Below are 23495 nucleotides of genomic sequence, written 5' to 3' on the forward strand. Positions count from 1 at the left end.
AAGTAGCTGAGAGTAACGGTGTAAAAGCTAAAATATTACATTGTTTAATGGACTCATGTAAAAATATATGAAAAATTTGATACAATTGATGTTATATTACTTTAATGGATTATAATATTTAATATTCTTATGAAAACAGTGAAGTAAATAGAACATGTGGCTTGACTATGGTTTAATAGAAGTTTAGGATCATTTTAGTGGTTTCACCTCGGTCAAAATATGAATAGGTCTAATTCAATCTAAACTAGTATGAGTACATCTAATCTAACCTAACGTTATATGAGTACATCTAATCTGACCTAACCTTATATGATTATACCTAATCTGACCTAACCTCATATGATTATATCTAATCTGACCTAACCTTATATGATTATGTCTAATCTGACTTAACCTTATATGATTATGTCTAATCTGACTTAACCTTATATGATTATATCTAATCTGACCTAACCTTATATGATTATATCTAATCTAACCTAACTTTATGTAAGTATATCTAATCTAACCTAACCTTATATGATTATGTCTAATCTGACTTAACCTTATATGATTATATCTAATCTGACCTAACCTTATATGATTATATCTAATCTAACCTAACTTTATGTAAGTATATCTAATCTAACCTAACCTTATATGAGTATATCTAATCTGACCTAACCAAATCATGTACAAACCTAACTAGACCTAACCTAATACAAGTAGAACTAATTAAATCTAACCTGTCGCGATTAGTTTTAATCTAACCTAACCTACTCATGGCTTAATCGAATTTAACTTAATCTAACTCTAACTTAACCAAATCTAACCTAACCTATTTATAACTTAATGAAATCTAACTTAACTAATTTGCAACTAATTTTACTAATTTACAAATAAATAATATTTAACCATAATTAATATTTCCCTAAAAAGTCACTGAGTCAGTGATAAAAAATAAAATAGATAAAAATTTAAATAGGAACAAAAGAATAAAGAAAAATAATCCTCGAGAAATTGAATTATTATTATAAATAACCTTGCATTTATACCTTCATCAGATTTAAAACAATAATATTTAAAATTAATTTATGCGCATAAACGAAATCAACGCAGGGATATGTGGCTTTGATTGAATACAATGTTTCAAAAACCGGCGAATTTGAAAGTTACAGGATTTCGGAACCATTGGTATTAAAATATGGAAGGAGCACATGGAAGTACAACGAACAAATGTATATACAAAAGCGAATACATCAGGACAGATGGAAATTTAATCCGCTTATACCAACAAAGCTTTTGCACTGTGTAATTTTAATCAATGCAAATGCTCTTCTAAATAATCAATCAGTTTCATCATGACCGTTATTTACATGCCGTGTCGTTGCATTTTATCAACATATTTTATTGCGTATCTTTGTGAATTTATAACTCAACGATATTTGACGTTCCGGTACAATTTGTTAATATTTCATCTGCATATCTGCGGAATCGTTGAATAAAGTGCCTTTTACATTTTATGTTTCTACTCCAATTTTCAGACACAATTTTTTTTTACTACTTTAATTGATTTTGTCATTTTTATTTTTGCGCATAATTTTTTTTTTTTAAGTGCTACATTTATTAGGCTTATAAGTGGATAGTGTAGTAATGTTTAAAATAATCACAATACTTGTTAGAATAATATTTTTTAAATATTGTTAACTTTGGTACAAATGAATTTATTGGGAAAAGTATTCTAGCTTTTAGACTTATCAAAATGTATAAAGTGTTTCAAGATGATATAATAAAAATATTGCTAAGAATGTTATATACTTGAGACTTGTTATTGTTAAAATACATAATTCATAACTCATACATTTAATGAATTTATCAGCATTATTTTTGTCAAGTCATTTTTATCAAGGTTGAAATTTCAGGTTCATACATTATATACATTATTTATGTACCTCCAAATGTTGTTATATTAGCTACGTTCTAAACCTAATAATAAAGTCTGACCTGCCTTGATGCTACATTCAGTTCCATGTGTTGTATTAAACCAAACTTGAAATTGTAAATTCATAACTGACTATATTTGATGAATTTATCAACAGTATTAACAAAATCATTTAACAGACATTTTTATCAAGGTTGAAATTTCTGGTTCATACTGTATATACATTATTTATGTACCTCCAAATGATGTTATATTAGCTACGTTCTAAACCTAATAATAAAGTCTGACCTGCCTTGATGCTACATTCAGTTCCATGTGTTGTATTAAACCAAACTTGAAATTGTAAATTCATAACTGACTATATTTGATGAATTTATCAACAGTATTAACAAAATCATTTAACAGACATTTTTATCGTGGTTGAAATTTCAGGTTCATACTGTATATACATTATTTATGTACCTCCAAATGTTGTTATATTAGCTACGTTCTAAACCTAATAATAAAGCCTGACCTGCCTTGATGCTACATTCAGTTCCATGTGTTGTATTAAACCAAACTTGAAATTGTAAATTCATAACTGACTATATTTGATGAATTTATCAACAGTATTAACAAAATCATTTAGCAGCCATTTTTATCAAGGTTGAAATTTCAGGTTCATACTGTATATGCAATGTTTATGTATCTTCAAATGATGTTATATTAGCTACGTTCGAAACCTAATAAAGTATGAAGTGCATCGATTCAGTTCTGCGAGTTGGAAACAAAGTTGAAATCGTAACATTCACAAATCGTTCGATCAGGTAAATTTGTCAATAAAGAATCTAAAAGAACTTTTACGTTCTCCAGTACAAACGCGACATTTTCCTTATTCCTAGCTAGCAGATTTGATTCCAGTTGAATCAGTGACTCTGACACTTCCTCGTGACCCCTAGGGAAACAACCCAGTAACGTTCGCGTACATCCGTACAATTCACCAGGGAAATTCAGCCATCTATTTCGTCGGTGCGTAAACTTTTGCGAAGGATCCCCCATTCGTCGATAGACGAACCGAAAAGAGGATAGCACCAACATTGCCGTGTGACCTTATGGGGATCAACGGACTGTGCGCGATACACCTATCACGCCACCATGGGGATTGCAAAACCGGAATACTGCTGGTTTTGCAATCGACAAATGCGTTTTATAACAAAACTGTGGCCGTTGCGTATATATGCGCGAAACGGATTTTTTGAAACGTGAAAGGCAGACAATGCTGTCGTGCACTTCTACTATCGTTCATCGCGCTGCAACGCTTGTTGCCGACGGGGTTTATGGTACCGCTGCTGGGTATTTATTGTTTTTCAGTTGGAAAAACCTGATAGAAAAAATACAGTTTGGTATGTACGATTTAAAACTGGAATTTCTTTAACACTGCGACAACCTGTGTTCGCTGCACACCGTTGTTCCAACCATTTCCTTCGTTGCTGGAACAATGCTTTATTTGTTGTTATTTTCCACCTTTTTGCGGGACCCCCATTTTTAACGATTATTCTTATGTCGCGAAACATTTTCGTGATTTGCAATTTCACGGGGAAATATTGCTGCTGGATATTTTTTCCTGGCTTTGCCAGATAATATTTATATAATAAAATATTCACTTTGGTTTTGTAATTTTAGGTTTGGCATTTTAGCCACAATAAATGTAGTGTTGCTAATATAGCGGAATTTTTATTTCATGCATGTAATGATAGTAGCACTTGTTAGAATATAAACCGTTAATATTATATAATTAAAGCGTTAATATTATATTTCACATTATTAAAAATGTATGTAAATATATGTAAATGAACTACATCAAACTACGTACAATAATTTCACCTTGTCGAGTAACAAGAGTAACCTAACCTCAAAGACATTTCAACCTTGTGGCAAATATGAAGAGAGCTATCAGATATTAAAATCCGAATAATATTGCAGGGAACGCAGATGAAAGTATTAAAAGAGTTGTATAAAACCGACGGAGAGAAGTGAGTCTTTCTTGTCAAAAACTTTCGAAATTTTCATTCATCTCGATCGCGGTTCGTTCAATTAGAAAAATGAAGAAGCATCTTTGTCCGGCGATACCGTAGACACAACACCGGGACGCTTTGATCAGACAGAAGCATTCGGAACGGATAAAGGAGAATAAACAGGGTGAGGAGAGAAAGGAAACGACAAAAGAGACGGAAATACGTGGACCAGAAATCTGACGGGGTCTTTTGGACACGTCACGGCATCGCGTTGCTTTTAGTTTGTATTACCGCGGGCCAGTCACACGAAACTATCGTGTCGCGGATTTACAATGACGGAAATCTCAGCCGAGGAAACCGGAAGGGAAAAGAATAGTGCAGAAACTGACGGAACAGACAAGCAGAGATAGCACTGAACGAAACTGTTAAGCAAAGAAGGGGAAGAAAAAGGAATTTTTCCGGCTGTACGAAGACTTTTAGCCCGGTTAGAATAGGGGAACGAGTGCTAAACTGACAATAGCAATTTTTTTTTTCCTTCTCTCCTCTGTAAGACTGCGCTGCTACACTTAACAATGCTACACAATCCATATACCGTTTTCCGTCCTTTTCTCCGCGCTTTGCATTTTCCTTTGCTCGTCCTACTCTCGCTCGCCCGTGTATACTCAAACGCTCGTTCAAACTATACTTTCGCGCCGTATCTTCCCCCTTTCTCTGCACGCTAACTCACACCTCGGCTTTCGCGCAGACAGTTTCTCGGGTCCGCAGATTTAGTCTATCCGTGAAACGACCATTAGAACAATGAGCAATGCATTTTTCTGATTAAAATTTAGCCACTGGAGCGCTATCCGGAAAGTATATTAGACGTGTGCTCTGATCACTGTACCTGCTATAGCATTTTTACAATTCGTTCTACAAAATGTTTTTACAAAATGTTTCTCGCACAGCAGAGATATAATGATTTTGCTCAACGATTTTCTGATTTTGCGACTGCAAAGTGAAACGGTCACAACTATCTACCAAACTAGCCTCACACAACATCATACGAAAAGACATAATCTAACCTAATCTACCACGGATAGACCTAATTTCCCCTAACTTAATATGAATAGGCCTAATGTACCATAACTTACGATGAACTGACCTGACTAGATCTAACCTTGTATGAATAGATTTAATCTAACCTAACCCAATATGAAAAGATCTAATGTAGCCCAACCTCATATGAATAGTTGTACTCTAACCTAACCTAATATGAAAAGATCTAATGTAACCTAACCTAACATGAAGGCATCTAATATAACCTAACCTGATAGGAGTAGATATAATCTAACCTAACCTTATATCAAAAGACCAAATGTAACCTAACCTAATATGAGTAAATGTAATCTAACCTAACCCAATATGCAAAGCTCTAATGTAACCTAACATAATAGGACTAAATGTAATGTAACCTAACCTAATATCAGTAGATCTAACCTAAGTTAACCTAATATGAGATGGATCTAATCAAATCTAACCTAATTATCAGCAGGTCTAACTAAACGTAACCTAGTACAAATAAACCTAATTAAATCTAACCTACTATGAGTAAATCTAATCTGACCTAACCTAATAAGAATAGACTTAATTAAATTTAACCTAACTTATGTATAACTTAATTGAGTGTAATCTAACCTAATCTTAACCAAATCTAACCTACTCCTAACTTAATAGTAACCCTAACCTTCCTAATATTCCAAGCCGATCTACATTAACTTATATTATCCTTTAAATTATGTTAGATCGTCGCCTAACCCCAAAAATTTATTCACATTTAAAAAAAAAAAGGTTTATATCGTAATAGCAGTGCATTCACGTATGCGCCTTCTTTCTTCACTTTCCGCTTCTTGTATTGATTTTTTACGCAACGCACTCATCATAATCTACAAGGACCTTTTCCTGAAGGAGTACGAGGGTTGAAAGCTACTTTCAAACCTTCCATTTCATCTTCGAATTGTAAATATGAATTGGACTGGAACAGTAACCTTGTAACTTAGATTCCCAGTGACGTGTTCAACTAACGACGACTTCGAAGTGCCCTGTTCCACTGCTCATTCAATAAAATTAGCAACGCAGAGCGACTAGGGGACAACAGCAACACAGTTAGGGAGGATGTTGTTCCCTATTGTGCCTCTCCCTATATCCTTTGATGATGCCGCGCCAGCATTGTGGATTGCTTTTTATTCCTCCGCGACCTGAACGTCATATACCAATCGAACAATTCCGCTTTATATAAGGGCATTTCTTCTCACTAGTTTATGCACTTTTATTTCTTTTGTGGGTTGTGGACTTTCTTTGTGGAAGTCTATATTATGGACTAAATACAGAGTGAAGTCGCGAGGGTGATTATACAGGGTATGGGAACAAATAAGTCTAAAATTGTAGAATAAAATATTTATGTCTGAAGTATATTTTTTGGGAAAATGGAGATTGCATGTTTGTTGAGTACTTGCAAATAATATTCGTAAATAATTGTGAGGGTCAATTTTAGTTAGAAATGTGGAAAATCATTCTAAAAATAATTCCTAAAAATTCTAATCAATTTTAAGATATTATATATGTAAGATATAATAAGTATACTATACAGAGTGTCTCACATTAGTGTAGGTCTCTGAAATGGGGGGTAGCTGACATAATTCTGAATAATATTTCCCTTTGCAAAAATGGGGTCTGAAGCTTCGTCTTTGAATTATTAAGGAAAAACACGGACCAATCAGAGCGCAAGGATTACGCATACGCAGACGCGAGAGCGGGAACTTCGGATAACGCGTAGTTATCCAACGCGTGGTAATCTAACGCGTGGTAATGCAACGCGTGGTAATGCAACGCGTAATAATGCAACGCGTGGTAATTCTAAGCGTAGGAATCTAATGCGTAGTAATCTAACGCGTAGTAATCCAGCATGTGGATATCTAACGCGTAGTGATCCAGCGCGTGGATATTCAACGCGTATTAGTTCAACGCGTAGTAATGCAACGCGTGGTAATGCAACGCGTTGTAATCCTACGCGTAGTAATCCAACGCGTAATAATGCAACGCGTAGTAATCCAACGCGTAATAATGCAACGCGTGGTAATTCTAAGCGTAGGAATCTAATGCGTGGTAATCTAACGCGTAGTAATCCAGCGTGTGGATATCTAACGCGTAGTAATCCAGCGCGTGGATATACAACGCGTATTAGTCCAACGTGTACTAATGCAACGCGTAGTGATTCTAAGCGTAGGAATCTAACGCGTGCTAATCCTCGCGCTCTGATTGGTCCGTGTTTTCCTTAATAATTCAAAAACGAAGCTTCAAATCCCATTTTTGCAAAGGGAAATCTTATTCAGAATCACGTCAGCTACCCTCCATTTCAGGGACCTACACTAATTGTGATACACCCTGTATATTCAATCGTAACCCATTCTAATAATAACATATTTAACTATGACCAATTACAATATCTTGTACAATAAATTATTACAGTAAAATATTTTCTAAAAAACAATATAATTTCATAGAGCTAAGACCTACAGTCTGAAACTCTAACAGTGTAAAAAAGCAATAACCTTATGAAAATGTAAACTCGAGAGTTATTAATACAGAGGCTTATCGCAGAAATGTTTAAAAAGTTCGAACGATTAAAGGTCACGAAGAAGGATAAGATCGCATGAAAATGTAATTCCACGAAACAGAAATGAAAATTGAAGCGGCATATCGTGGACTCGTTCGCAGTTAAATTCTCTCTCTTTGCACCCTTATTCTTCTCCTTTTAATTCTTCGAAGGAATATGAAATTAGTCGCAACCCCGTGCCGAGGGCTCAGAAATTGATTGCGTTAATTATGCAGATATCGTTCAAAGCAGCAGCGAGTCTTTCCTTGTGACCGAAGTGTCGTTAAGCCTATGCACGAATATATATTAATTCTTTGCGAAATGACCCATTTTAATAATTTTCTCTTATAACTACGCTTCAGGATTCAACGAATTCGATTAATGTAAACGGCTTACTTAATATATTCTATCGCACTTTCCACAAGTTCTTGAATTTTCTTCAGAATTATGCGTCTGGGTATGATAATTATTATTGTTCTTATTGAGTTGTTTTAAGAATTTTAATTTGAAATTTTATTGTAAAATTTAGTTATATGTTTTTACTATAAGTGATTTACAAAATTATTTTGTAAAATGTTATAAATAATTTATTATACAAGTTGTTTTATAATTATTATTATTGCTAGTGAGCTGTTTAAAGAATTTAACGTTACGTATTTTAATTTTAAATTTTATTGCAACATTCAATTATATGTTTTAACTATAAATGATTTACAAAATTATTTTGTAAAATGTTATAAATAATTTGTTATAAAAATTATTTTATAAATTTGAAGCTTCAGGATTTATGAATTTGGGAATTTACTAATTTAAATATTTTTAAAATTGAAAATTAGTAAACTTGAGTACTTTATATCCTACATTTTACAAATAATTTAGAAAATAATTTACTTTCTAAATAATAATAATAATTTTTATTTACAAAATATTATAAATAATTTATTAGAAAATTGTTTTCATAAATTTGAAGTCTCAAGGTTTGAAAACATAAGAATTTAGTAATTTAAAAATCTAAAAGATTTAATTCTATAAAATCAAATGCAAAAGTTTGAGAATCAAAGAACACCAAACCACACAAAAACTAAATTAACTAAAACTAACCTAACCTAGCCAAAATAATTAATAATCCATAATGCACTTCACAAACCTACTCACAAATAAAAAATTGTAACCATTAATTAAATGAAATAAAATAAAAGTACTTCAATAAAATATAATAAAAGTCTTGCATTAAAAACCTAACCTAACCTAACCTAACCGAAATAATTAATAATCCATAATACAGTTCATAAACCTACCCATAAATAAAAAATTGTAACCGTCAAATAAATAAAATTAAATAAAAGTGCTTCAACGAGATATAGCAAAAGTCTTGCCTTAAAAATCCTAACCTAACCTAACCTAAAATTTTAACGATTCTATAACGATGGCGCACTCGCGGAAGGAGGTGGAGTATTTCCTAGATTCGGCCCTGAAGGCACAGCATTATTTTGTCCATTTGATCCACACCATGGAATCACATAATGATGCGTTCTCGAATAGAAAATTGATTGCCTCGTAAAACAGGCAGAGAGTGTCATTAAGGGGACACTCGTGAGATTCGAATCGAGGACAAACAGAGCCCGTATATGTATCAAGCTAATAAGATGGAACGACGAATACCGACCAGATAATTAGCTATAGAAGCAAGTGACGCAAACATTAATTAACGGATACAACGATGAGTGTGTGCCTCTAATTACTGTTCACTGAGTAATCCCGAAACTAGACTGTACGGGGCGTTTGGAAATTATATGTCACTATCACTGCTGTTATTTCGTATCTTTGGATTTGTCAAGCGTTTCAATTACCGTTTATTCGATTTTTTATTTTTAGTCTATTCAGAATATCAATTTTTAATTTTGTTTAAATTTGTGTCTCACAATTAGTGTGTAACTCATATACAAATATTATATAAAAACTATTTTTAATGTAATTTAATAGTTTTGTTTAAATTTGTAGATATCATAAAAGTTTTGAAAAAATATATGACTGAAAAGATTTTTAATTTTACTAGTTAATTGTTATGAACACATAAGAGCACACATACATGAACACATATTACATCTTCTTCTTATGTTATAATATTTTATGTGTTCATAACAATAGTTTAAATCTGTAGATTATATGAAACTTCTAAAAAAATATATGACTGAAAAGATTTTTAATTTTACTAGTTAGTTGTTATGAACACATAAGAGCACACATACATGAACACATATTACATCTTCTTCTTATGTTATAATATTTTATGTGTTCATAACAACAGTTTAAATCTGTAGATTATATGAAACTTCTAAAAAAATATATAACTGAAAAGATTTTCAATTTTACTAGTTAATTGTTATGAGCACATGAGAACACACATACATGAACACATATTACATCTTCTTCTTATGTTATAATATTTTATGTGTTCATAACAATAGTTTAAATTTGTAGATAACATACAACTTCTAAAAAAGTATATGACTGAAAAGATTTTTAATTTTACTAGTCAGTTGTTATGAACACATGAGAACACACATATATGAACACATATTACATCTTCTTCTTATGTTATAATATTTTATGTGTTCATGACAATAGTTTAATTTTGTAGATTATATGAAACTTCTAAAAAATATATGACTGAAAAGATTTTTAATTTTACTAGTTAATTGTTATGAACACATAAGAACACACATTATGTTTTATTCTTCTCTTATATCTCATGTGTTCATAACAATTAACTAGCAAAATTAAAAATCTCTTCACTTATATATTTTTTCAAAACTTGTATGATATGTACAAATTTAAACAACATTCTTAAATTACATTAAAAATTGTTTTCGTATAATATTTGTATATGGGTTACCAATTGTGAGACATCCTATAGTATTAATAGTAATCCTAAGACTATAACCTATAAATTTGTACTTCTTCATACACAAATATCTAGTTTACTTTTAAATTCATCAACCAAAGCTTACATATTACAACTATTTCCACACATTATAAATTTTATTTATACAATTGTTATGTAATAAAAATATAATAGCGAATGTCGATATAAAACCTAACCTAAAAAAAATTGTGCGTGAAGAGGTTAAGAGTGATTGACGTAGTTCGTTATGAACGTTAAATGTTTAATTGGCCCAGAAACGTGTCATATCATGATTCAATTTCGATTGATTGAATGTTCATTGAAAATTACTTTTGTATTTTATTTGACAACTATTCGCTTCCGATTGCGGACAAGAGAAATCGTATATTTCTAGGTTATATTCCAACTGAATTTCGATTCCATTTGACAAATTGATTGCAAATAAATCTTTGCCGGCCACATTGACAGCTCCAAACTGCTGTGTTTGGCACGTGTTAATACCGGGACCGCAATTACAACTCATTTGCGAAAATCCGGAATTCTGCATCTATATTTATGCATCTGTGCTTTGCAATATTCAGACGATATTTAGGTACAAATTTACCGTGTAAGAATTTATTGATTCTTTACATTTTAAAAGTAACTCTTTAAGAAAGAAGATGTGAGTTGATATTTTTAGGTTAAAATAGAACGATAATTAAATATTCGATTTGGTAAACAATTTTTGAGATGAAAATAAATGATGCAAATTTGAAGTTTACATTTTTTAAAATAATTGAAGTTTGCAAATTTTAAACTGATTCATTAGCAATAAAATGATGATTACATTCTTAATTTTTGAAGTGATATGTAGGAAACACTATTTTGAGGTTATGTTTATGTTATTGTAGTATATTCATATATTTAAATATTAATAAATTCGTTGATATATTGAAATACTAATATATAATCTAATGTATTATAATATTAATATGTTGTCTAATATATTAAAGTATAGTCAAGTCCTATAAAATTTGTAACTAGACAATTTTATCAATATTTATTCCTGTGCAAAACTTGAAAAATTTCCCGTAAAATTTGTGCACATTAAAATATTAATATATTGCATGATATACTAAAATATTAATATATTGCACGATACGTTAAAATATCAATATATTGCCTAATATATTAAAATACAGTTAAGCTGTACGAATTCAAAATTCTAAATTATCAATGTTCTAAAATCCTAAAATCCTAAAATCCTAAAATCCTAAAATCCTAAAATCCTAAAATCCTAAAATCCTAAAATCCTAAAATCCTAAAATCCTAAAATCCTAAAATCCTAAAATCCTAAAATCCTAAAATCCTAAAATCCTAAAATCCTAAAATCCTAAAATCCTAAAATCCTAAAATCCTAAAATCCTAAAATCCTAAAATCCTAAAATCCTAAAATCCTAAAATCCTAAAATCCTAAAATCCTAAAATCCTAAAATCCTAAAATCCTAAAATCCTAAAATCCTAAAATCCTAAAATCCTAAAATCCCAAATCTCGAAAGTATCAAAACCTTAAAATTCCCAAATCTAAAACCTCCAATACCTAAAAAAACTTCCAACCCCCAAAGGCAAAATCCAACAATTTCAAATACCCAAAAGCAGAAATAAAAAACCAAGTAAAAAATGAATTTCAAATCATCCCTCCGTTAAAAAAAGCTATTTCGAGTGCATCAAAAATGCGACAAAAACCGTTTAAAATATGAATTGAGTGATCCAATTTCACCGTTTGAACTATTTGCCATGAAAAAAAAAAGTTCTTATAACATTTCCCGTAGCGAGAGAACAAGAGGGTGAAGTATCCATTTAAAAACAAAATTCGCGCGATAAAAAATTCCGCGAAAAAAAAGTTGTTAAGTACGTGACATACGTTTTACGATTCATAACAGGGAAATAATTCGCAGAGAAGTTTGGAACAAGTTTCTATGGTATTCATGAAGTCGGCGGCCTATCACCAGCTCGATTTTCCACCTGCCTCGTCCGATTAACACTTTCCCATCCCTCTGCGGTCCAATAAAATCGCGCAGGGAAAATAATCATAAATGTACGGTAAATCGCACCGGTGTTCGTGTACTCTCAATTAGTAACTGGAAAAATTGCATACAAAATTATTTCTGATGCTGCGCTGCACAAAAATCCTCGAATTTAATTCGAACGCAATTTACCCACACGTGCTTGATAATGTACAATCTCGTGGAATATTCAAAACACGGAATTGTAGCCATAATTATGCACGGTCTTCCAGTTTATTATTTTCCGGACGGTTAATTGTGTTTGTTAAATTCTTAGTTCAAATTTTGCTCATGAAATTGTCAAACTTTCATGCATATACAAATTTTTTTCAGGGTAGTACATTTGCAAATTTATAATAATGAAATATTAATATATTTAGTAGAGAAGAAATAAGGGATTGATGGTTCACGAATTTTGGTCATGAAACTTAAATTGTCAAACTTTCATGCATATACAAATTTTTTTCAGGGTAGTACATTCGCGAATTTATAATAATGAAATATTATTATAATTAGTATAGAAGATTGATACTTTATCCATAATTAAATGGAGAAAAATTTGCAAGGGTTGGTAAAAAATTTGGATGGGTTTGAAGGGGCGTCATGCATGACCAATAATCGATTGTAGGGGTAGAAGTATTATTGTGATTGGCAATACGGTCCGATGGAACTCGTTGTTTATTCGTTGGACCGGTACCCGATTAATTTCGAAGATCCGAAATTCTCGGTTCACTTGGATTTTCAGGAATTACATTTTAGGAGGGATGGAAAAGCAAGGCAAATGAAGTATATGTAAATAATGAGGGGTGAGAATGAATACGTTTGCGAGAGAGGGGTGAGTTTGTGGGTGCACTAATGGCGGGTGCAACGGCCGTTCGAGGACCACCCGAAAATAATTCCGTCCTTCTATCGCGCCGTGAGAATCCCCCTCAAGCCGCCCAATTATCGTGAAACGCCCACCCACTACTTCGCGCTTCGGGTTTAAGCAAATGAAGAGCGATGCTTGTTCCTAGACAATGCGAACAGCGATAAATCTTGACAACAAGATCGATGGGAATTGTTTTATACTATTTTCTTACCTTACGCACGGTAGTCGTGTTCGAAATGTTTAGGGTTGTTTTTCGACGAGGTAGTAAATACTTTAAATGCGCTATCAAGAATGTTTTAAATTAAATATATCAAATTTATTAATAAAAATGTAATATACATGTTAAGTATATTAACATAAATATAGTGAATATATTAAACATATGAAATGCATTAACAAATGTATTAAAGATTAAACCAAATGTGTTAATAAAAATGTAGTAAATATATTAAGTGCAGAAAAATGAAGCAAATGTATTGTTCTTAAATTTATTACTGAAGATAAAAAAATTTATTATATTAAGAACTTGAGAATTTTTAAATATGTAACCTTGAATTGACAAATAGAAAACTGAATAATTGAAAAATGTATATATTTAAAAAATAGTATATAATACGTAGAAAAGTCGACGAATCAACCAACACTGATACGATTGTCAGAGAAATGGTACTTCAAAGGCCATAGACGAATGAAAAATAAATTGAAAGCATCGTTATGTTCGTTTCCTGAAAAGTATAATCAAAGAAACATCGACATCGACAGACTTTAATCCAAGTACTTAATTTCTATCGAAAGAAAAATATCGACATTGAATAGCTCACTGTCTCGATATAAAGCGGAGGTGAAAACAACATGGAATCCATCCTGTCCCCTGACTGTCGGTCAGCTTATTAAAAGGAACTCTTTAATCACCCCTCGATTATCCGTTCATGGATGAAATTTTAATTTACGAGGCAGTGAAGTTCCTAAAGAGTTACGCTGCCGCGGAAAATTCGTTCGTTTTATGTGCTCTCGCCTTGAAAGTTTCAGTTTGACCGTTAAACCACCCCCTCTGGGTGAGTGATGGGGACCGAACGAGAAACAGAGGAAAACGGAACCGGGGGGTTGAAAAAAGATGCAAAACGACTGGAACAAGAGCCGAAGCAAAGTACGAGGCAATGAATTCGTCGTATTAAACTGGTAGATTGGAATTCTAATTAATACTCGCGGATTATAGATAGAGCCACCGGAAGAAAGGAATGGGGATGAAATACAAGGAGGGAAGACGGTACGATTCGTTTTCCTCTTTCTTAAGTCCTTCCCTTCGTATTCCTTCGTAATTACTGATAGTTCTCAAGCATAGTCATATAACGGACTTCTCTGCCAAATAATGTAAACTTCTTAATTAACCAGATAACTGTTAGATATATATACAGGGTGTTACTTGTAACGTTACCTACGATTTTTCTCTCACTTGCAGGCACCCTACGAAAAAAAGTTTAGAACAATATTTGCAGGGTATGAAGTGCACAATAGATATTAGTAAAGCAAATTTTGAAAACAGTTTGTTCTCTCGGTAAAGTCAAGGTCACATTGGTTCTTTTAAATAGGAACATACATTTTTTTATTCATAGCTTTAGAGGACATCGAGACGAATTCAAAACACATATTACATGATATTTTTATTAACATATTACTCGATTCACAGAAGTGGAAATGTGAAGTAAAAGACCGGAATATTACGTGATGGAAGGCGGCATACATTTTGAACATGTAATTAAATAAAGTGTATTTTTCTCACATTTTAGTCGCGTGTTTACATTCAGTAATCTTTTCGGAATCAAATAATGGTTACACTACCAAAGTCAAAAGCTAAGTACTTCACATTTCCTCTTCTGTAAATCGAGTAATATGTTAATAAAAATATCATGTAACATGTATTTTGAATTCGTCTCGATGTCCTCTAAAGCTATGAATAACAAAAATGTGGGTTCCTATTTAAAATACCCGAGGTGACCTTGACTTTGCCGAGAGAACAAACTGTTTTCAAAATTTGTTTTACTAATATCTATTGTGCACTTCAAATCCAAAATTGTGATCAACATGTATATTCATCTATGCAAATAAAATATTAACGTGGATAAGCTTGAAATTTTAATAAAGTAAGATAAAAATTGATGCTATATTTTCTTTATATTACTTACAAAACCGCTATGTACTTAATGCATAGTGCAATATAGCGAGAGCCTAAAAAATAATTGTGAATCTACCCCCCATATGTAATTATAATACATAATTTTCTTAAATGAATATTATTATCTTCACCTTACTACCAAATATGTAGTTAACACAAAATAGTTTAAATAAAGTCAAAGTTCCGTTCTCAATCCCAAAAATAAAGTATAAATGTTACCAAATAAATTTTTATAAACCGATCAAAACATCGACATGAGTACACTTAGAAAAATGTAAAATAACCGTCTGTGATAACAAATTTTGACATTTGACACTGCTGCGTTTGATAAGTTTATTCGTTATCGATTCATCGAACGGTCCGCGAATCGATACCTATTGTACCGATACCAATGCAACAGTTTTACAGCTACCAGTCTGCGTATTATTGACACTTGCGTTTATCTAACAGTACTGTATCGATCATAAATATTGAAGAGAGTAGATCTTGATATTTTGATCTGTCTGTTTTGATTGATTCAACGACCGGACGAAATATGTACGTTCGTGCATCAAAACTGTTTGTACAATGGTGCAGAGTCCATTCTATTATTTTTTAGTTCGCTACCATTGTCTAATGGCTAATAGCGCTTGAAACCTGCGTACGAAGATTGATTCTTTTGAATGTTGACGGTGAAAATGTTTTTGAGTTAAAGTATTTTTGTAATTCTGTCTAAAATATAATATGTTTGTTATTATGGGTAGGGGTGAGTGGAAACAATGTGGATTGTATTGAGTCATTTGCTAACTTGGCAGACTTACTTATGGATATTGATGGAAATTTGGAAATTTGGAAATTTGGGAGTTTGGATTTTTAGAAGTTTGAAAATTTGGGAGTTTGAAAATTTGGAAGTTTGGAATTTTGGGAGTTTGGAATTTTGGGAGTTTGAAAATTTCGGAGTTTGAAAATTTGGGAGTTTGGCATTTTGGGAGTTTGGAAATTTGGTAGTTTGGAAATTTGGGAGTTTGGAAATTTGGGAGTTTGAAAATTTGGGAGTTTGGAAATTTGGGAGTTTGGAATTTTGGAATTTTGGGAGTTTGGAATTTTGGAATTTTGGGAGTTTGGAATTTTGGAATTTTGGGAGTTTGGAAATTTGGGAGTTTGGAATTTTGGGAGTTTGGAAATTTGGGAGTTTGAAAATTTGGAAGTTTGGAATTTTGGGAGTTTGGAATTTTGGGAGTTTGGAAATTTGGGAGTTTGGAAATTTGGGAGTTTGAAAATTTGGGAGTTTGGAATTTTGGGAGTTTGAAAATTTCGGAGTTTGAAAATTTGGGAGTTTGGCATTTTGGGAGTTTGGAAATTTGGGAGTTTGGCATTTTGGGAGTTTGGAAATTTGGGAGTTTGGAATTTTGGAATTTTGGGAGTTTGGAATTTTGGAATTTTGGGAGTTTGGAAATTTGGGAGTTTGGAATTTTGGGAGTTTGGAAATTTGGGAGTTTGGAAATTTGGAAATTTGGAGATTTCTACATTGCCAGATTTCCAAGTTTATAGATTTCTAAATTACCAAATTTTCAAATTTCCAAATTCCTATATCCCCAAGTTTCTAAGTTCCCAAAATTCCCAAAATTTCAAAAATTCCCAAACTACCGTCATTGCAAAATTCCAAAAATCTCACATTTCCAAACTTAAAAATTTCACCCCTGATGCCAATATCGAACCAATCGACAACCCCGCGACGTGTCCACAATTCGTCATATCAAAAGCACATAATAACCCACGTAGCTACACCGTCGAACAACATCCCTCGTAAGAAATGTAAGTTGAAACGGAAATACGAAACGTACGGTTGCTTTTTTCAAAGGTAATTTATATTCCGTTTCCGATTTAAGAGGCATATTGAGATTTGCTGACTCCCGTTCTATATCCAACATATAAATTTCTGTTGCGTGCACGTAGTGCCGATAACGTGATACGGATCAGCGAACGAATTCGTTCGGTCTTTGTGAGCTTTGTTTGCACACTGAAAGGATATAGGTCGATTGCAAAGAGCTGATTCTTCTTTACCATTCAATATCACGCTTTTGTGATTCGTTTTTCAGGAGAATTCATACTCGTTCCTCGATCGTTGTATCTTTCAAAATCCCAATCTACGATCATCTAACTGTACGTGCATAACGAACGGAATTGCGGTCAAACGTTAGATTTAATAGTACTGTGTTTAATATACAGAGTGTTTCCGAACCGGAAAAGGGAGCTACAGAAAAATTGAACAAATGAAGTAATAATTTTCTTTGTAACTCTTCAAAAAATTTTGCTTCAATCTTATTTTTATTTAATACCAGGTTAAACTTTTATACAAAAATGTGATATGAGAGAAGAAGATGTATTTTATAATTTTATAGTCAGGCACAAAATTTTACCTTCTCTTAGAAAAAATAATTAATGTTTAAGTAAGAAGAAATGCAGGAAAGAAATACACTGTAATCTAATATGAAATATAATACATAGGGTGTCTCACAATTAGTAGGTCCCTGAAATGGGAGGTAGCTGACGTGATTCTGAATAAGATTTCCCTTTGCAAAAATGGGGTTTGAAGCTCCGTTTTTGAATTATTAAGGAAAAACACGGACCAATCAGAGCGCGAGGATTACCACGCGTTAAATTCCTACGCTTAGAATTACCACGCGTTGCATTAGTACGCGTTGGACTAATACGCGTTGAATATCCACGCGCTGGACTACTACGCGTTAGATATCCGCACGCTGGATTACTACGCGTTAGATTACCACGCATCAGATTCCTACGCTTAGAATTATCACGCGTTGCATTATTACGCGTTGGATTACTACGCGTTGAATATGCACGCGCTAGATTACTACGCGTTGAATATGCACGCGCTAGATTACTACGCGTTGGATATCCACACGTTGTATTACTACGCGTTGTATTACTACGCGTAGGATTACCACGCGTTGCATTATTACGCGTTGGATTACTACGCGTTGAATATGCACGCGCTAGATTACTACGCGTTGGATATCAACACGTTGTATTACTACGCGTTGTATTACTACGCGTTGGATTACTACGCGTTGGATTACTACGCGTTGCATTACCACGCGTTGCATTACCACGCGTTAGATTACCACGCGTTGGATAACTACGCGTTATCCGAAGCTTCCGCTCTCGCGTCTGCGCATGCGTAATCCTTGCGCTCTGATTGCTCCGTGTTTTTCCTTAATAATTCAAAAACGAAGCTTCAAACCCTATTTTTGCAAAGGGAAATCTTATTCAGAATCACGTCAGCTACCACCCATTTCAGGGACCTACTAATTGTGAGACACTCTGTATGAAACATGTCACATATCATGTCACATGTTATACGAAAATACATCATAATTAAAAAATAAAGTTCAACCAATGTGTTAATAATATATTATTAAATTTGTACCGACAAACAATTTTCTGTTTGTACGTTCCATAATACGATACGCGTGAAAGGTTCTCAAATAACACCACACCGTTCGAATCAACCTCACGTATTACAGTGATAAATTTGATATATGCAGAGTAATAAATATTGGACGTATAGATGGCATGTAATCAAAAAGTATCTGTCAGTCTGCAACGTAGAAAACGACGTCGCTTATATCGATGGCGACGCTTAAAGTGTAAGCAAAACGAGGCTCGCGCCAGACAAAGTGTTCTTCCACGTTTCTCAGTCCCTTTTTTCCACTCTTTCCCTCTTTCTTAAACTTGTGAAAGAAAAGAACATAGCCCTTCCATGGACGGCAGCAGCCATCGAGAGCCAGCAAAAGTGGAATTGTGAAATATTAATGTGACTTCCGCCTGAGCTCTACGACGATTCTCTCTTCTTCTTCTCCTTCAACATTTTCTCTTCTCTTGGTTTAGATACTGGACTAGTCTCCGCCATCTTAGTGTGCAACGTACGAAAATTTCAGGGTGTCATATTTCTAAGTTACTTCCGTTTAATCTTTCTTATTTTGTATGTTTCTTCCTTGTACCTTCCTTATTTTCACTAGTTTTATTGATGAAATATGGTTACTAGTTTACTTAACCATTTTTTGTTAATAAAATATGTAGCTTTCCTTGTTGTAAACGCTTTAGGGTTGTAAATACGGACTGTAGTTTTAAATCGCAGCTGCGTGCGCGCGCAGATCACTTGGGACAACGCAGGAACAACGTGGTACTCTAAACATTGTTCCTTTACATTAAATAAAAAGTAAAACGAATAAAAACATGTAAATACATTAATGTCTACTAGAAAATATTTTCTTATTACATTCAATAAAATGTACAAAATTATGTCCTTTTTATAATTTTTAATTTTAAGCGCTTTAAAGTTTCATATCTTTCTGAATGTTCAAAGAAGAATCACACACTTCTATCTCTCTTTTCATTATACCGATTTCTGTTAATAATGTCATAACACACAGAGTGTTTGAAATAAACCTCTCATTATTTATACATGATGGTATCAAGTAAAAAACTCTTAGTCAACGTATCTGAAAAGGTCACAATATCTGAGAAGCATTCTTGCACGTTAACATCATGATTGACTTGCTTGACTACTATGCTATCAGTCCATAAACGATCTTATATTTCGGTGTTTATAAACTCTGTAGCGAATGTCCTCGTTTTCCCTATATATTACATGACAGATTTCGTCGGCAATCATTCGGTTCTCATCAAGCAACGATTGCGTATTTCCACAGCAGCATCGTACTGAAAATGTCAGCGTATTACTCTAATGAAGAAACGTCAGGTGCTCATTTTATGCGCGGTCGTGCTAATGGAAGTGCTTTAGCTGCACTTCTTTACATGGAAAAGTTTCCTAATCGAAGAGTTCCCTCTCATACGTCGTTTCAAAACCTCCAGTAACGTCTTTGTGAATCAGGCTCATTTAGAACGCGCGATCGAAACTCCGGAAGACCTAGATCTGTATCGACTCCTAATACGGAGAATCGCATTTTATGGATTGTAGAAGAAAATCCCGGAAGAATATCCGATGCCGTGGGAAGCGGCGATACTCTTGTCCGGAGAGATTCATGAGGAATTACTCTGCTCATGCCATATACAACGAGCGCACTCGTTCCATCGAGAAAGAATAGAATTTTCACGGTGGCTAAATTTCTTATCTTATATTTCATTTATCTTTTCTTGTGTTCCGTATATTTGCGAGAAATGGAATTACAAATTTTCTTGATGATCAAAAGAGAACGTTTATTCAGAGAAAACATGACCGCCATCTTGTTGTGAAATAAGTAATGCGATATGTACCTGAGTATCTAATTGAAACCACAGCATTTTTCATAATTTTTGTAAAATTGCTATGTATATCGTTATCGACGTATTTAGTAATAATTTTTCATGACCCAAGATTTTCCGTAGAGCTCATAGTATAGCCATGACAGTAGCTATAAAATTCTAAATAAATAATTCAATCTTATAATTAACCTTGTCAAATTAAACATAACATGTTATATTGAATTCTAAGCAATATTCTAATTTATACATCAGTCTACCTTATCAGTCTTCCAACCTAACCTAACCATCTTTATTATACACAGTATGTCGGAGAAGTAACGGAACTTTTCAAATTTAAGGAAAACTAGCGCCATCTATCAAAACAATATGTTATCTGAAAACAGTATACCTCCCCTACAAAACACAACGATCATTATTGGAATCGAGCAACGAATCGTAAACTTATAGCGTTTAATGCGACAGAACCTTTCGTCACCGTGTCACAAAATCACAGGCAAGCGCAACAAATTGCTCGCGTTGAATATTGCGAGGATCTTATCAAAACAGCCAGACGAAACTGTACATTCCTGGAATCAATTGTAACTAGTGATGAGACTTGGTGCTTCAAGTATGAACCCCGAACAAAGCGCCAAAGTGCTACGTGGAAATCTCCAGGCTCTCCAAAATCAAAAAAATTGCGATTCCAGAAGTCCCTAGAGAAGACAATGTTAATTTGCCTTTACGATTCTAAAGGAATTATACTTCGGGAATTCGTTCCACAGGGACAAAATGTTAATGGCGAATATTATCTGGGTGTTATGGAACGTTTGTGGAAGAGGATCGTTCGTGTGAGGCCCGAATATCGAGCGCCGGGAAGTTGGTTTCTGTTGCATGATGACGCACCATGTCACAGAACTGTCGCTATTCATGAATTGTTGGCGAAAAAGTAAGCCTGTATGCTTCGACATCCTCTAAAGCTTGACTTATCTCCATGTGATTACTTCCTTTTTCCAAAACTGAAATTAGCTATAAAAGGAATGTTTCATGACACTTACACAAGTCTAGCAGCTGTGACAAAGGTGTTTGATTTCGCAAAAAGTCATTAAAAAATCTATGTTCCCTTATTTTTCCGACATACTGTATATTAGCATCATACAATATTATGTAAAATGAACGCAGTACTATTCGGGTAACAGTAGATATTATATCGAGAAAAACAGTGTCCTTGACGTTTCGTCTTTTTCGAATGACTGTTTCAGGAAGGCGAGAGGGGATACTTGGAGGGGCTCGCTTCAAGGTATGCAGACCTCTTCAGAACGCATTACGGAGACGTCCTGGAGCCGCTCGAGGAGCTACGTCGCCGTGAAACAAATGCTTCCCCCAGAATGCCCAACACTCAACTCACCACCAGTCATTCACAGCCCATTTACGTGCCCGGAAAATACTCGGTAAGTGAATCCGTCTCTTTTTTATTCTCTCCTTGATTTTCCTTCTGTCCTTTACCTCCCTTTTTTTACCTCTCCACGAGTATTTACCCTTACGAGTCTCTTTTACTTTTCTCCTTTATTCCTGGACTTCTTAAGAAGCCTTTCGTACATACGTCAGGTAATTGTACCCTATTTTATGTCCCTCGTTAGGTCACTGTTTACCTCAAAATGCGAGATAAGTTTCGTTTACGCGTGATTACGTGGGGGATGCATCAGAGTGTTTCTGGTTGAATTGGATGAAGGCTCATGACGGTGAATTTCTTTTTGCTGCAAATAGCGAGATCTTTGTTTAAGTTTTATTTTTGCTGGGTTTTGTAGGGTAATTTATTTGAAGTCGACGTCGTTAAAGAGATTTATTTAGTTTATTTTTCGCAGTGATAAATTATTTTGGTTAAAGTTAATTTATGTTACTGCAAGTTCTTGAGGCCATCAGATATAACATTTCTGTATTGAAATTAACTTGATTTTTTATTTTGCAGTCAACTATAAGTATTATATTAATAATTTACATACAAATTATATTCAAATACAAAACCTATTCAAACAAAAATTCCAAAAATTCCAATGAAATTACATTTTTGTCAGAACCCAATTAAAACATCTTTGAAGCTTCCACAAAAATAATATTACAGAAGCTCTGTTAAATTATCGTCATAATTATTCTCCCAATTAATTTAATTGTAACAATTAAAAGTAGAAATAGAATGTATTGATCTCATGACACAATTAAGAATTCAAGAATAAAAAATAGATATCTAAAATCCACACGAAGGTGAAAAATATAAGCGCTCCATTGCTTATTTTACCTTTTAAAGAAAAATGGATCGATTCCGGCTATTTGAGTCACGTTCCTCGCAGAAGGGATTTAGCGGCGAACAGTTCACAAAGACTAAACACTTTCCATCATGGAATTGAAAGTCCACGAAGAGCATCTTGCAACGGTAGTTTAAAGGGATTAACCGTGTAGATCTGTCGATTCTGCTTTAAATTAGTTATTGTTCGTTGCTCGGACTTTTCTTGCGGCTAATCGAGTTTCCTATCGATCGTCGATTAAACCCGACCTTTTCTGAAAAGCCAAGAGAATACGGAAGTGAAAAATTCACTAAGCATTTCAATGAATTTAATTTAATTACCGCAACCGAATTAAAATCGAATGAAACTTTTAACGTTTCAAAGCAAAATATTTCACCTATGAAATTAATTCATTTTATTGGGAAGATGTTC

At 33.5% G+C, this 23495-nt stretch overlaps 1 protein-coding gene across 8 annotated transcripts in view; it reads left to right on the forward strand.

Annotated features, from left to right (window-relative positions):
* LOC100883627 (uncharacterized) overlaps nucleotides 1-23495 on the forward strand; it is a 427612-nt gene that overhangs the window by 323890 nt on the left and 80227 nt on the right. For all 8 annotated transcript variants that reach the window (XM_076532931.1, XM_076532938.1, XM_076532939.1 and 5 more), the window contains exon 3: nucleotides 22044-22232. In XM_076532931.1, coding sequence (XP_076389046.1) covers nucleotides 22044-22232 — 189 coding nt within the window. The remainder of the gene's footprint in view (nucleotides 1-22043; nucleotides 22233-23495) is intronic.

Source organism: Megachile rotundata, chromosome 6 (genome assembly GCF_050947335.1).
Source record: "Megachile rotundata isolate GNS110a chromosome 6, iyMegRotu1, whole genome shotgun sequence".
Taxonomy (NCBI): domain Eukaryota; kingdom Metazoa; phylum Arthropoda; class Insecta; order Hymenoptera; family Megachilidae; genus Megachile; species Megachile rotundata.